The sequence below is a fragment of the Stylophora pistillata genome, chromosome 11 (genome assembly GCF_964205215.1).
Source record: "Stylophora pistillata chromosome 11, jaStyPist1.2, whole genome shotgun sequence".
Classification (NCBI taxonomy): domain Eukaryota; kingdom Metazoa; phylum Cnidaria; class Anthozoa; order Scleractinia; family Pocilloporidae; genus Stylophora; species Stylophora pistillata.
Genome location: NC_142529.1, coordinates 11541999 through 11557183, shown reverse-complemented (window position 1 = coordinate 11557183; position 15185 = coordinate 11541999). Strand labels below are relative to the sequence as shown.

General features: G+C 36.7%; 1 protein-coding gene across 1 annotated transcript; it reads left to right on the top strand.

Annotated features, from left to right (window-relative positions):
- Positions 1-13274: 13274 nt before the first annotated feature.
- On the top strand, positions 13275-14273 carry LOC111345460 (melatonin receptor type 1A-A-like). The gene has a single exon (XM_022952742.1). The coding sequence runs from the start codon at positions 13275-13277 to the stop codon at positions 14271-14273; it is 999 nt and encodes a 332-aa protein (XP_022808477.1).
- The last annotated feature ends 912 nt before the right edge of the window (positions 14274-15185 follow it).

The window sequence follows — 15185 nt, the reverse complement described above, 5'->3', positions numbered from 1 at the left end:
TGATAACTTGAGCTAGTCGGCCCTTGACATGTTTAATGAGATTAAATGAGATTAACAACGGGATTTTCACACCCCAAAGAGACGAGCCCAGGGGGCTTAATACTTGCAGTGCAAAGCACTTGTGTCTTCTCATTATTCGAATATTCTATTATCACGCACTAGGTTGCTTCAAAACCGAACCAATAGAATGTTAGGTTTTGAAATTGTCTGAATTAAAATCCAGAATCCAGAAGTGCATGCTGAGTCGTGTTGAGGAGAGTTCTACATCTTTTCCTCTTTCCTTAAAGAATTGCCTCAGCTAATCTCTTTTTAGTTGTACCCTCAATATTTTTAGCTGTTTCTACTAGCCTTATAACTCGTAAAGCGTGAGAACTGAGCTATTAAAATAAACGTTACAAATATAAATTGAAAACGTGAATAAACTTTGCGATAAAAATTCACTATTACGAATATTCCAGTTAGATAACAAAGGCCATAGATGACATCCAGAAGTAGGAGGACCTCATAACTGACACCAGCAACGGCTGATGCCAGAAATAAGGCAGTCGTTATGAACGCTATCATCCAAGTAATTGCTGCATATTTCTTTAAGCGCGATTTTGTAAATACAATTTTATACTCAAACCTTTTACTATCGCCACATACCTCTCCCAAGAGATTATTACTAGAAGACAATATGAAGCAATCCAAGCAGTGTACAGTACCAGCATAGCAACGAGAACTCTCGCGCAAATAATGCTATATGATGCATTTTCTCGAAGAATCAACGCATCTAAAACTCATTGTCAGTGGCATAGAAACTGCGCCCACTAAAAGATCAGCCACGGCTAAACTGGCGATCCGAATTTTGGATTTTCTTTGTACTTTTCTAACTTTTCTTAATGTTGCAATCACTAAGATGTTTAAAATAAAAGTGAATAGAAAGGCGATAGTTACGACGACGATTGCGAGCCGAAGGGAAGACATTTGCTTTAAATCCCAGATGAACTTGAGCTGGGGCGTGCTTGAGCAAAAGATCTCTACCCTAGCATGGAGGAATAACCAAGAGGATCTTTAAAGTAACTCACATTCATTTTGATGAGCACGAAAGGATAATGGACATGTAATTATGAACGTTTCATAAACGATCAAGGGTTGTTTGCAATCGGTCGCGCAGAAAGTTTCCTCTTTTAAGGTGACTTATTTTCAGGGTAAAAATCACCCACACGTGGGTAATTTTTTAAATTAAAATGCTGCGTGTTCGAAAAGAAGAGATGAGATTCTTAACCAAGCGCTCATAGTTTCTTTATCAGTTTCATTGTATACTCTCAGGACCTAGGAATACCCAGCACTATCGAGATTTTTTTTAATGCATTGAAGATGTTTTAAAAGAAAAAAGACCCTTTTTTGTAGTTTTGCGGTAATTCTGTGATCTGAAATCCGGGCTCACTTTACTTGTAAGGAGACTGAGATAACACAAAGTTCATAGCATTCAGTTTGCTTGAGATTTTTTTCTTATAATCTTTCAACATTTCCATTACTCGAGAGCGAGAGATAACTTTTTTCATGGTTGAATCGCAATTTGTGCGAATGAGATTTGTTCGAAAAATTCATCGAAAAACACGAGGATTCTGATTGCTATGAACCGTCGAAGTTTGTGTCGTATTCCTTTCATTAGCTGCGGGCACTTGACATCTCAATTTTCAACCCTTTTTGATAATGCTAATTCAGGTACGTATTAAGTTGCCTGAACAAATAAAAACGAAATTCCCCAAACAAGGTGAATATCATGACTAATTGCTTTGATTAAGTAAGCTGGATTGTTCGTCGAAAAATCAGTTTTCCCAGTTTTTATTTCAGATATTTCATCGTTAAAATAAAGACCCCTTTTCTTATCACTTATAAATATTTTAGCGTCAACAATAACCTGATTACAACCTGACAGCTGTACCTAAAGTTCGAGTTTTTCGCATATGAATTTCAAAGAAAATTCAAAGTTTTCAAGAGAGATTTGCTCATAAGTTGGTAGAACCAAACTCAGTCTTTCAAGATTCAATCACTTTTTAGCAGCAACAGAACAATATTTTCATGATTGAAAAGTTTTTAAAATCCCCGGAAAATTCTTTATTGTCGTCTGGAAAAGCTGTTATCGCAATCGCAAATCAGTCTCTTTAACAAGGTGTTCAAGATGAGAAACACTCACTGGGGTTCCAACAAATTCCTATAAGACACATGCTATTTGGGTCGCGCTGAAAAGAGCCATCAGCTCTGCATGTTTATCAACCGGTACATGAGTGTGAGTAACAGGGGAGACCAGTTTTTTTAATTCCTCGAAATCAGTGTTCTTTTGTCCAAGGAATCCGCATTTTTTTTGGGACTTGAAAAACAAAATTTCCCTTCAGCTGGCAATCGCCATCTCTGCAATGTTTTTGAACCACTGATCACTACTGTGGATGCATTAATTCTTCGAGGAACAGTACCAGAGAGCATTGTATGCAAGATAAATGACAGCACAATATTTGTGCCGTATACTGCTTACCGTACTACATATTTTGATCTAATTTTAATAGTTAGGGTATGTTAGGATATTAAAACCTATGAGGTACAAAGGTTTGGCAAGAAAAGGACTTTTCAAGAGGTATACAGGAATAGTTTGGATAACAATGTTCACAGTCAACGTGTTGCAAACGACGTTAGAAGTCGTCGCTGTTCCTTATGCAGTATTACTAGCTCCAGAGTACATCAACTTTGTTGTTTGGCTCATTGACTTTATCCTGCTGGTATATTTTCATGGCATGGTTTATATCAAAACAAGGAAACAGCGACGAAGCCTTGAAATCAGCCAAATAACTGCGAGGGTCGAAAGTAGAATTGCCTTTATGGCGTTCTTGTTAACCTATGCCGTTTTCATTTTTAGCTTTCCTATCGTTGTTGTTATCATTTCAGTTGAGTTTTTGTCCATTTTTTGAGCTAATTCGGTTTTTTGATGGTCGGAGGTTTTCCTCTACTTAAAGTCTCTTCTTAATCCTATCCTCTATTTCTATAGAAACAGACGATACAGACGATACAGCAAAGCTGCACTTAAACTACTAGGATGTGGAAAACCCTTGCAAAATCAATCGGTCAGTTGTTCAAGATGGCATCGAGATTTCTTTGTTTCTGTAAATGACAAATACGACGGTAATAGTGAAAAAACTCAACGTCTCCAACGGTCACAGTCTTGGACAGCGGACACACACGGACTCTTGTGTATCATACCTGGAATGCAAAATAAGCCAGCAGCAAAGCGAAGACAGTCATGCCCACCCTCAGCGGCAAGCTATGAAGTGATTCAACCTGTTATTCGAACTGTCATGGTGCAGATTGAACTTGCAACCAGAGACAAATTGATGAAGAGGATAAAAAAATCAGTAAGTGATGACAAATAATTTCAGAACTCTCACAGCTGCAGGGCAACGAGAGCAAAGTCCCTAGAGGAAAAACACGTTTGTTATATGCAAAAGCGCTCGTCAAGTATTAGCGGAAGTTAAGTCTCAAAGGTGCATGAGTTCTAAAATGCTTCTAAAAAATATCTAGTAAACTCTTAAAAGGATGTTTTTAAACTATTTTAAATATTTGCATGCATACTTGATTTTGATGAGGCGAAAGTACGACACTTCTTCGAAGGTAGCAAATTTCTACACAGTAAGAGATCGCTGAAACTGACACTTTTTTAGGATCAAGAACCAATAAGAGTTTGTTTCAAAATAAATCTCAATTTCCGGACTTTTTTCTCCCAAACGTCCAAATCACAACAAATCACATCCCAGAGAGTCTACGCATTTGTAGTGTTTTCCGCAATATTTTAATATTTTAGTCGTGAAATGAAAAGTTTCTTTACTTTTTGGCCGCAAATTTGTGATGACATAAACTCACAATCAGACGGTTCCCAGCACTCAGTATCCTCGTGTTTTTCGTTGATTTTTTCAAAACAAATCTCATTAGTGCGGAAAATTCGCACGACCTGCGATCTAAACCCCGAAAAACTTCTCTTTTGCTTAATGCTTGAAATGTTAAAAGATCATATATAAAAAGAACTCAAGGATACTGAGTGCTATGAACTATGTGTTTCCTCAGTCTCCTTACGAGTAAAGCGTGCCCAGAGTTCAGATCACAGAATTACTGCCAAGCTGCAAAGAGGGTTTTTCTTTTATGATATTTTCAACGTATCAAACAAATCTCGGTAGTCCTAGGTATTCCTAGAACTTGAAAGTACATACATACATACATACATGTTTATTCAAATTTGTATATACAAAATTTGAAAAGGGAAGTTTAGAGGTTAACCCTATAATAAAAACTTCCTTGAAAAAAAAAGTATACATATATATAACCAAAATAGCGGAATGAGATCATCATCTACTAAAGAGTACTCAATAGCAGGGCTAGAGCTAGTGATAATTATACCTCAAGATTTAGGTTACTTGAACTTTTACTGAAACTCTGAGTTTCATGCCTCTTGCGAAGTGATCGTCAGGCAACTGCCAGAAACGTTATTTCTGGCAGTTGCCTGACGATTGCTTCGCAAGAGGCATGAAACTCAGAGTTGCAGTAAAAGTTCAAGTAACCTAAATCTTGAGGTATAATTATATAATATATATATATATATATATATATAGTTATATATATATAGATATATATATATATCTACTTATATATATATATATTTATATAAGTAGAAGCTTGTAAGGGGTCCCACAAACGATGCTGATCAGTCTCAAACGCGCTGCCTGGAGGATCACTGAAGCGATCGTGGGCTCTTGAAATAACGTAAATAAAAGCAGAAATGTAATGGTCAAGAGGCCAACTCCAATGTAGCTTTGTTGGTTTATTAGCTCGACGTTTCGAACGTCTCGGTCTTCCTCAGGAGCATACTAATTACATGAGCAATATTCAAATTTAAAATTCGTGTCAACAGTGAATATGTCATGACATAATAATATAAAAATAGAATAGATAACAGCGAAACGTGTTATGGTGACTAAAATAGATATATATAGTTATATAATATACATATATATATAGTTATATAATATATATATAGTTATATAATATATATAGTTATATAATATATATATATAGTTATATATAATATATATATATAGTTATATTATATATATATATATATATATATAACTATATACAGAATAAAAATATAAATCATATCAAAAAAAAAATATTTTTAATTCATAGTTTTAAAAATGATTTGTCTTAATTTAAAAAGTTCAAGGTTTCCTGCTTCAACAATGTTCTTAGCTAAACTGTTCCAATCTCTAATCACTCTAACAAAAAATGAATGTTTAAAAGAGTTGATTCTGGTTGATTTTTAAAAAGTGTATATAAGCGGTTGGCTCTAGTGGAATTGACTTTTGTGAATTCAAAATATTCTTCAAAATCAAGATGGGACAAACCAAACACAATGTTGTAGCATTCCACTAGGGAGAAATATGTTCTACGAGTGGACAACAATGGCCAATCTAATCTGTTACATCGGTCCACGTAGGGCATATCGCCTCTTTTCTGCCTTAGAGCTAATCTTGACGCACGTCTTTGCACGTTCTCAATTGCGTGGATATCCTTGACTAGGTAAGGATTCCAGACTGGTACAGCGTACTCTAAAAGAGGTCTAACCAATGATTTATAAAGCCGTGAAAAGGTTCTAGTATTAGCCGTGCCAACAGACCGTTTTATAGGCCCTAGGACCTGATTGGCCCTGTTCACCAAGGTACTGATATGTACATATAATGAAACTGATATGCACATATAATGAAACTGAAAAAGAAACTATGAGCGTTCGGTTGAGAATCACATCTCCCATATTTGTCAGTCACAAGCATTTTACAAATTTCTTTGCTTGGGTGAAGTAAACTGTGAACCAATCGCTTCTCCGGCCAAATTTGTCGTAATCTTATGTATCATTAATTTCAAGTTTTTAATTCATATCACTATGCGTGAGTAGCCCAGTGGTCAGTGCGCTGGACTCTGGGTCAGATGACCCTGGTTCAAGTCCTGGCTGGGGCCTGACGTTGTGTCCTTAAGCAAGACGCTTCACTCACATTGCTTCGTCTTCTCGGATAGGACGTAAAGCCGGAGGTCCCGTCTCCTGCACCTATCAATTAGTTAATTTCGGCAGGGGACGTTAAAGAACCCACATCAAGAGATTACTGTGATGTGGTCTGGTCTAGTTACTGGGAATGGGGGGAGGGGGCATCTGTAAAATTTCTTCTTTATTTATTGTAGACTGCCCCCGGCAGTCTGGAAAAGTCCCACGCACAGTGATGTAAAGCGCATTAGAGCTTTTACATGGAAATGCGCTATAGAAATTGACCTATATTATTATATTGTGAATAGATATTCTAATCACGCACTCAAAAGATGTACCGGCGTGATAACCCAAGTAGGATTCTAGGAGCACACGAGAAATGTTGTTTAATCAGTAGCCGTGGACGATTGATATACAAACTTTTCGAGTGTTCTTCCAACATCCCAGATAACATATTATGCTAGAAAACTGAAAGAAAATGCGGTCTATATATCTTTTCAAACAGTTTCAATTTTCTATGAGGGTTTACTGATGCAATTAGAGATAGATTTGTGACCCGTCAAAGTGCTCGCATTTCTTTCAGCCAGTTATAGAAGCTTATAATTTACTAATTGCATCGGTTTCAGTTGTTCGAAGCCAGAAGAGATGTCCATTGAAGCCACAATCTTTGTATGTAAATTTTTCAGGAAATAATCTTATATATTTGCAAATCACAAGCATTTTGTTAATTTCATTGCTTGGATGGAGTAAACTGAATTTTGTTTAAAAAATTGATGGCCTTTCCGGCCAAATTTGTCTTCGTAATATTTAGTATTTCATTTGAATTCCTTAATTACGATTGATTTCAGTACAAACTTCTAAAGTGTTTTCTCAACATCTCAGATATATTATTACTCCTGAAAACTAATAGAAAGTGCGGTCTATTCTTTTTAAACTGTTTCAATTATCTATGGGTCTACCGATGCAGTAAACGATAGGATTTTAGGGATTAATTCCTCAATTTATCACTGTCGCTGACTTAAACCCAAAACTCAGCCAATTCCTAATCAACGACAAACACCAAAAGCCAGTCAAGATCTGTCATTATCAAACAGGCAGATAAATAACTCATAATATCGTCATTGCTAACGACTTTATTGAAAATAATTTGTCAAGATGAAAAACACCTATTTCCAAACCATTCTTGTTAGCGACGAGTTGCTCAGAATGCACTGAAACTAGCATAACACAGCCATCAAATCACCAATGGATGTTCGTTTACATGAGTGTAAGTATTTGGGATGAAGTTTTTATCGTTAACTCTTCCATATCAGCATTCATGTTAAATTCTTCAGATCAATGTTCTTATCTCCAGGGGATCCGCAGTTTATCTAACAACTTTAAGGTAAACTTCATATTCACCGTCCAACGCTAGCTGGCCCATATACCCCTTATTCGGTCTCCACAGATCTCTGATCAGGTTAAGTTTAAAGCACCATCGGCCATCATTCCGAGGTAAACTCGATTGTATCGTAAATATATTTTGAAACCTAAACTGTTTGATGTTTGTTCTGCAAGGGAAGATGTAAAGGGAATTGCATTGTGGGGTGTAATATCAATGATTGCTACTCCACAACCAAAATGATCTTTTAAGAGCATCAGGAGGGAGGACTATCTTCAACAAAAACATAATCTTTCCTATTTGAAATCGATATATATTCTATGGATTAAGAATTTTCAACTGCTTAAATATAGGTTCAGTATGAGCATTAAAAGTATTTCTTGATATTATTCGTACCACCTTTTTCTGTAGTAGGACATTATACGTTTCAAGTTGTATGGATAAGTGGAGCTCCATACCGTGATGCAATAAAGTAAGATTAATAAGGATAAACGAGACTATAGTACTTGGTACATAAATCTGAAGTAGGTAAGCAGAGACTAGCTTTATAGATTATACCAATGGATTTTGAAACTTTGCTAGCGATATGCGGTTTCCGTGACAAATTGTCGTCAAGAATGACACCTAAAAACGTTGACTCTAACTCGATCAATGGTACTTTGATTAATCTCTAGTTTAAAGTTTAGAATTTCATCGATTGTAAGTTGTTTTCGATTTTTTTCGTTGCCGGGAAAAGTTTTCTAACAATGCTGGATGAGTTGGGTTTGTCCATTGCTTGTAATATTTGTTCTGGTAAGCGAACAACAAGAGGATGAGAACACCAAAAAAAAAAAAAATGCTTTACTATCGAAAGAATTTCCGAGTATTTTGTTTGCATTTACACGAAGTATTAAAGCCAACTACCACGACCTAGGCTGCGCTCAAACCTGGTACTTCTGGCGCTATTGTAGGTATTTGCTGGCTACCTTATCTTCAACGACCCTCACCTATAAAGAAGGCAGACCTAAGAACAAAAGTTGATTCTGATCTATTCTAATAGAAAGGTACTCAAAGTATGGGTAACCAGTGACTAATAATAATTTTGTAACCGACTCGTAGACGAATAAATATCTTAAAAACTGCAAAAAAACAAAAACAAAAGAAAAAACCAAATAATGTGAGATCGCAGCACTTGCCACCCTTTCTATTTTTTTCTTTTTTTTTCCAACTAATTCTCTTTGCATGTTTAGCCCATTAGCCCACCTCAACATTTCCGAACTTGACAAGCCTTTAGTTAATCCATTAGTCGGCTTGTTTCTGAAATAACGGTGTTTACCGTTCTCTTTTCAAAGGCCGGGCACTGCGTTGCTATACGTATTCGCTTAAAAAAACGTTTGATCGTTTGTCTCGCGATGTAAGGGTCAAGATGCTCAATCGTGTATTGATAGCGACGTTTCGACTGCTTCACTGCTCTATCCAAAATGGCATGCAAAATCGTCGCTATGGCGATGTCAATTGATGCCAAAATTATAATCAGTTGGTGACGTTATGGAGCCTGGAGTCTTTATTGATAACAAACACAACAAGTAAGTTACCGAACATGCTGAGAAGTTCATGAGAATAGCTAAGGAGTCCTCGAAACCAATTTCCGCACTGGAGCGATCAAGAGGATCATGGGAAGATGATTTCAACATGTTCGTCAGCTTCTCAAGTTACGCTCGGAAAAAACCACCTCTTTTGGTGACATCAAACTACATTAAAACAAACAAATAAATGAACAAGCTAACAACGAGTCAAACTGTGGTAGAAAAATGTTTGGATCACGAGGGCTATAGGAAAAGAAATAAAATTATATTTCACTAATTCGAATTAAAATGAGAATTCAATTAAAGACGCGCACTGAAAGGCTATCCAAACTACGACCTTTAAATCCCCAAAAAACTCCCGTGGTATCTGTTCCCGAAAATATTGTAATCGTTACAAGAGTAAATCAGTTTAAATCATATTTTGGGCGATTTGAAGTTAGTCTTAGTGTATATTAAGACAACCACTCAAATTTGTGTTGGTGGCTGGTGGGGGATAATTAACTCGTCACTTCGCGTCTTGGTAAACATCCATCATTAGCCACTTTTACTTCTGTAAATCATTGTTGGTAAAAATCCGCTTTACACCAGTACGTCGTGACTGGGTATAAAATTTGAGGGAAAAATATTTGCTCCGAAAGAAAATAAGAAAAAGAATCTGACAATAAACCTGAACAAATCGTTTAAGGTTAGAATTAATTAAATCATTCCGAAACTCAGTACTTGGAGGAGTCATGTTTTATGTTTTTGATTTTCTTTCGTGGACCTGATGAACTAAATTTCGCTATGAGTATTCCTCATGCTATAAACTTATGTTTGTGCTGCATACCAGGGTAGATATCAAAGTTTTGCAATTAGCCAAAGATATAAAATATGGTTTTGTCAGCCCTACGTACTGTTCGTGCCGAATAAACTGCCAACTAGACATTCAAATCTAAAATGGACAATTTTCATCATATCCCTAACACTCGGAGCTTTTAGTCATCCTTTGAAGCATAGATCCAGCCATTCACAGGTGGAAATGAAACGACTATTTTAGACTTTTAAAACACCTATTTAATGATCTACCTTAATCGTCGAGCTAAGTGTGATGGATGAAGGAAAGCAGTCATTTTAGTTTTGATTTTAATTTACACTTTCCTTCTATATCATTTTGCAAAATTTGGAAGTATTTAGCGAATCGTTTACTTGGATGTGCTCATGGTACTGATTTCAAAGAAAAGATTAACTAAAAGGAAAGTTGGCTCATTTTTAAGTCGTTCATTCATAAATATAGTTGTATTTTTAAAAAAAGGCTTCATGTGAACTGCTCAGCTACAAATAAAAGAGACATGATTAAACAATAAACGTTGTTTTCTGCCGAGGATTATGAAAGATTTTAAGTTGGCAAATTTATGTTTAAGGATCAATTTTGCGGTTGGAAAAGGCTGACGTTTCTGCTAAGAACTATTCACTATAATCGCTTAGCTTAATGAGTTTTATATGATTCGTAGATGGAGATTTCGAGTGAGTCTGATTGAGAAAGATTTATCCATGTACAGTGATGGTCAGTGAAGTTAAAATTGCACAGACCGAAAGGTCTATGATGGCCAGCTGATGATCAAATCTCCCTTTAATTTTGAAGGAAAGCGTTTGACAGGCAAAGCGATGGATATCTTTACTAGAATTTCATTTTTCTTCACCTTGAATTTCCCTTTTATATTCGTAAAACTCACTTCAGTCTGTTTGCTTTAACACGAGGATCTGCAAAGCGATTTTAAAATATACCTGTTGTAATACTGCGTTAACCAATCAAAAACCGTTTTTTTTTTTGATTGGCCGGTTGGATCTGTCGAATTGGTTAAAAATGTTATAGGAAAATCAAAGGGGTTCTAAACTTGCTTTTCCTTTGCTTTATTAGCAAAGAATGCGTTAGTTTCACGAAATGAATTCATCTTTCCTGGATGTGCACGACGAATCTTCCAAAAAGTATGAATATGGTTTAGGTCTTATACTAAATATCTCCATCAGCCTTTTCAGTTTTATCATTTCATTTTATCATCGGCGTGCATTTTGATGAACAAATGAGTTACAGGTTTTTAATATCTCTTCCAGAATCTGTAAGAGATTTAGGAACCTTTCCAATTTTTTCGTTTCCTGGAAAGGTTTTCTAATTGTGCTGGATGAGCTCGGTTTGTCCTTTGTTTAGAATATTTGTTCTGGTAAGCGACGAAGATGTAAATACATTTTCCGAACAGCAAGAGGATGAGAACAGCAAAAACAAAACGTTATACCAGCGAAAAAATTTTCAAGCATTTTGTTTGCATTTACACGAAGTATTCGTATTAAAGCCAACTACCTCAACATATTCTGCGCTGAAACCTGGTACTTCTGGCACTTCTGTCAGATGTTTGCTGGCTATGATCTCTCAGCTAGTTCACGATTTTCGAAGGGATTTCGAGCACGGCCACATTATTTTCAACAAACCTCACCTATAAGGAAAGCAGACTTAAGAACAAAAGCCGATTCTGACCTATTTTAATAGAAAGACCCTCAAAATATGGGTAACCAGTGACTAAATGTTAATTTTGACTCAGTATCACATCAGGTACATTTTCAAATCGCCTGGCAAATCCTCATATTAAAACAAACAGAATAGAGTTTTACGAAAGGAAATTCGCAGTGAACAAAAATGAAGATCTAGTAAAACTATCGATCGCTTTGCCTGCCAAACGTTTCCTCAGAAAACAGGGAGATTTGATCACTAGCTTGCCGTCACAGATCTCTCAGCCCGTGCAACTTCAAATTCACTTACCATCACTGTAGATGGATAAATCCTTCTTAACAAGACTCACTCGAAATCTCCATCTAGAGCCAAATAAAACTCAATAAGCTAAACAATTGCAGCAAATTGTTCTTAACAGAAACGTCAGCCTTCTCCAAACACAAAAATCGATCCCTAAACATAAAACCACCAACTTAAAATCTTTCATAATCCGCGCTAGAAGACAACGTTTAGTATTTAATCATGTCTCTTTCATTTGCAGCTGAGCAGTTCACACAAGGCCTTTTTAAAAATACAACTTTATTTTCACCAAATGGACGACTCAACAATTAGCCAACTTGAATTCTTTTATCTTACCTTTGAAATCATTGCCAAGAGCACTTACAAAGTAAACAAGTAAAAGATTCGCTAAATGTTTCCAAATTTTGCAAAATGATATAGAAGGAAGGTGTAAGTTAAATTTGAAACTAAAATGATTGCTTTTCTTCATCCAACACACTTAGCTCGGCGATTAAGGTAGATCAGTAAGTATACTTTTCAGAAGTCTAAAATAGTTGTTCTCTTTCCACGTGTGAATGGCTGGATTTATGCTTCAAAGGATGGCGAAAAGCCCTGAGTGTTAGGTAAATGAAGAAAATTGTCCATTTAAGATTTGAATGTCCACTTGGCAGTTTCATCGGCACGAACAGCATATTTTACATCTCTGGCTTACTGCAAAACTTTGATATCTACCCAGGTATGTAGCTCAAACATAAATTTATACCGTGAGGGATACTCAAAGCGAAATTTAGTTCATCAGGTCCACGATAAAAAATCCAAAACATATAACATGACTCTACCAGGTACAGAATTTCGGATGATTTAATGATTTCTAACCTTAGTCAAATTGTACAGGTAAGTTCTCAGGTTTCTTTTTCTTTCATTAGTATTTTTTTTCGCAGCAAATATTTTTTTCCTCAAGTTCTATCCAGCCACGACGTGCTGTTTTAAAGCGGATATTTACTAACAATCGTTTACCTAAGTGAAAGTGGCTAGTAGTTGATATTTACCAAGACGCGAAGTGACGAGTTAAATATCCATCACCAGCTAACGACACAGATTTGAGTAGTTGTCTTAACGTATACTAAGACTGACTTCAAATCGCACAAAATATGATTTAAACTGATTTACTCTTGTAACGATTACAATATTTTCGGGAACAGATCCCACGCGAGTTTTTCGGGTATTTAAAGGATATTCGTAGTTACGATAGCCTTTCAGTGCGCGTCTTTAACTGAATTACCATTTCAATTCGAATTAGTGAAATAATATTGTACTTCCGCTCAAATAGTAGTGCAAAAAGTCTTCAATTTCATTCGTTTTTCTTTAGCTCTCATGATCCAAACATTTCCTTTAACACAGCTGGAGTCGTTGTCTGTTTGTTTATTTGTTTGTTTGTTTTTAATGTAGTTTGACATCATTAAAAGAGGTGGTTTTTTTCGAGCGTAACTTCAGAAGCTGACGACCATGTCGAAATCATCTTCTCAGGATCCTCTTGATCGCTCTAGTGCGGAAATTGGTTTCGAGGTCTCCTTAGCTCTTCTCATGGGCCTCTCAGTCATGTTCGGTAACTTGCTTGTTGTGTTTGTTATCAATAAAGACTCCAGGCTCCATAACGTCACCAACATGTTGATAAATAATTTGGCATTGACGGACATCACCATGGCGACGATTTCCATGCCATTCTGGATAGTGTGCCTGTATACAGGATCTTGGATTTTCAGTCAGAAGTTGTGTCAGATAGCTGGATCAGTTTTGACTATTTTGGCTTATACTTCCATATTTACGATGGGATTGATAGCCATCAATCGCTACCTACAGGTAGTGAAACCAATCCTGTACAGGAAAGTTTTCCCTGGTAAAAGAGCTGCTCGGCTATATTGTGTTCTCGTTTGGCTAGTAGCAACTGTTATCGCCATACCTTTTCTTGGCGGATGGGTTGGGGTATCGTATAATACAAGAGCTAGCATTTGTACTGCAGAGTCCAGTGTATACAGATCATTGATTGTGGGCACATTTATTACCGGGATCATGATGACAATATTTTATTGTTATTTCAAAATTTACAAAGCTGTGAAAGAGAGTACAGAAAATCTCAATTCTCATGATCAAGAAAATGGTGTCAGCACCATAAACAATTCTCGCCGCTTCGATGTCACCGACATAAACATTTTAAAGACATGCTTCACCGTGGCTTGTGCCTTTTTTATAACATGGTCTCCGATCTCCTTCTTCGCTGCAAGAAGGACAGATCTTCCTCAAAAGGTCTACACAGCAAGTACTTACTTGATGTTCTCGAGCAGTCTGCTAAATCCATTTATCTATGGCATTATGAATCCGCGGTTTAAACGGGCATTTAAGAGAGCTCTTCAATGCGGTTGCAATGGTAACGCGAATACGGATGATTATCAAGCAAGGAATGAAGCAAGACGCGAGCATTCAGGAGAAATACAGGCCGCAGCGTAGATAGCAAAACTTACTTAAATTGATGTGAAAAGATTAACACGTAATTGGGGGTCTGGATGCGGGGTTACAATTGTCACTTGTCAGTTAAAATTCGGCCATTTATCAGTTCTCAGTTAGGTGTTAGGCCATTTATCAGTTAAATGACTGTTAATAAGTAAATTGGCGAGTTCGTCACTTTTTCCGACCCTATTTTTGGCTAAAAAGGCACATATAGCGTAAACTCGAAAATTAAGTCAAAAATTGAAACGTGGAGAATCCTTTTTTCTCAATTCTGGAATAAAATAATTCCAAGATCTTCCAAGTGACTTTCAGTCTTTGCTTGAAGGGTTTTTAAGTGAGTTACAAGTCTTCTGCACACTAACATTTCTTTTCAACCACTTAGCCGGTCAAGATGTTGGAAAGAAGATCGTAAGTTTTATTTTTTGTTGCCTCAATTGCGACTGGCTCCGATGAAATGATCAGAGAAGAATGTTCTGTTGTCTTCTTTTCAATTAGGCTATCAAAGACATCTACTCTTAGCGTACCTTAGAAATTGAAGCGAACATGTACACGGATATCGGTCAGAATGGTCGTTTTCTGAGCACGTGTCATATTCTTCTACATACGTTCGCTCCTCAGCAACGATACAGCCATCAACAAAAGTGACATCTGTCACATTGCCACCTTCCGAAGTAGCTTGAACGGCTCCTTTGACGCTGCTACGCCCTACTGGCTGATCTCCAGAGTTAAAAGTCGTTCCCTAGTCCCACCTACAAGTCCCCTTTGGTGAAATCTTGTTGCTTCGCGTAGACGGCCGGTGGTAAAGCCTCTGCTTTCTCCTTGTTAGTTTCCTCCCGCACTGTCCTTTCCCTCAACGGACGATACTCTCTGCAAATTCTTTTATAGCACTGTCAGTTACGGGGTTGATTTCTT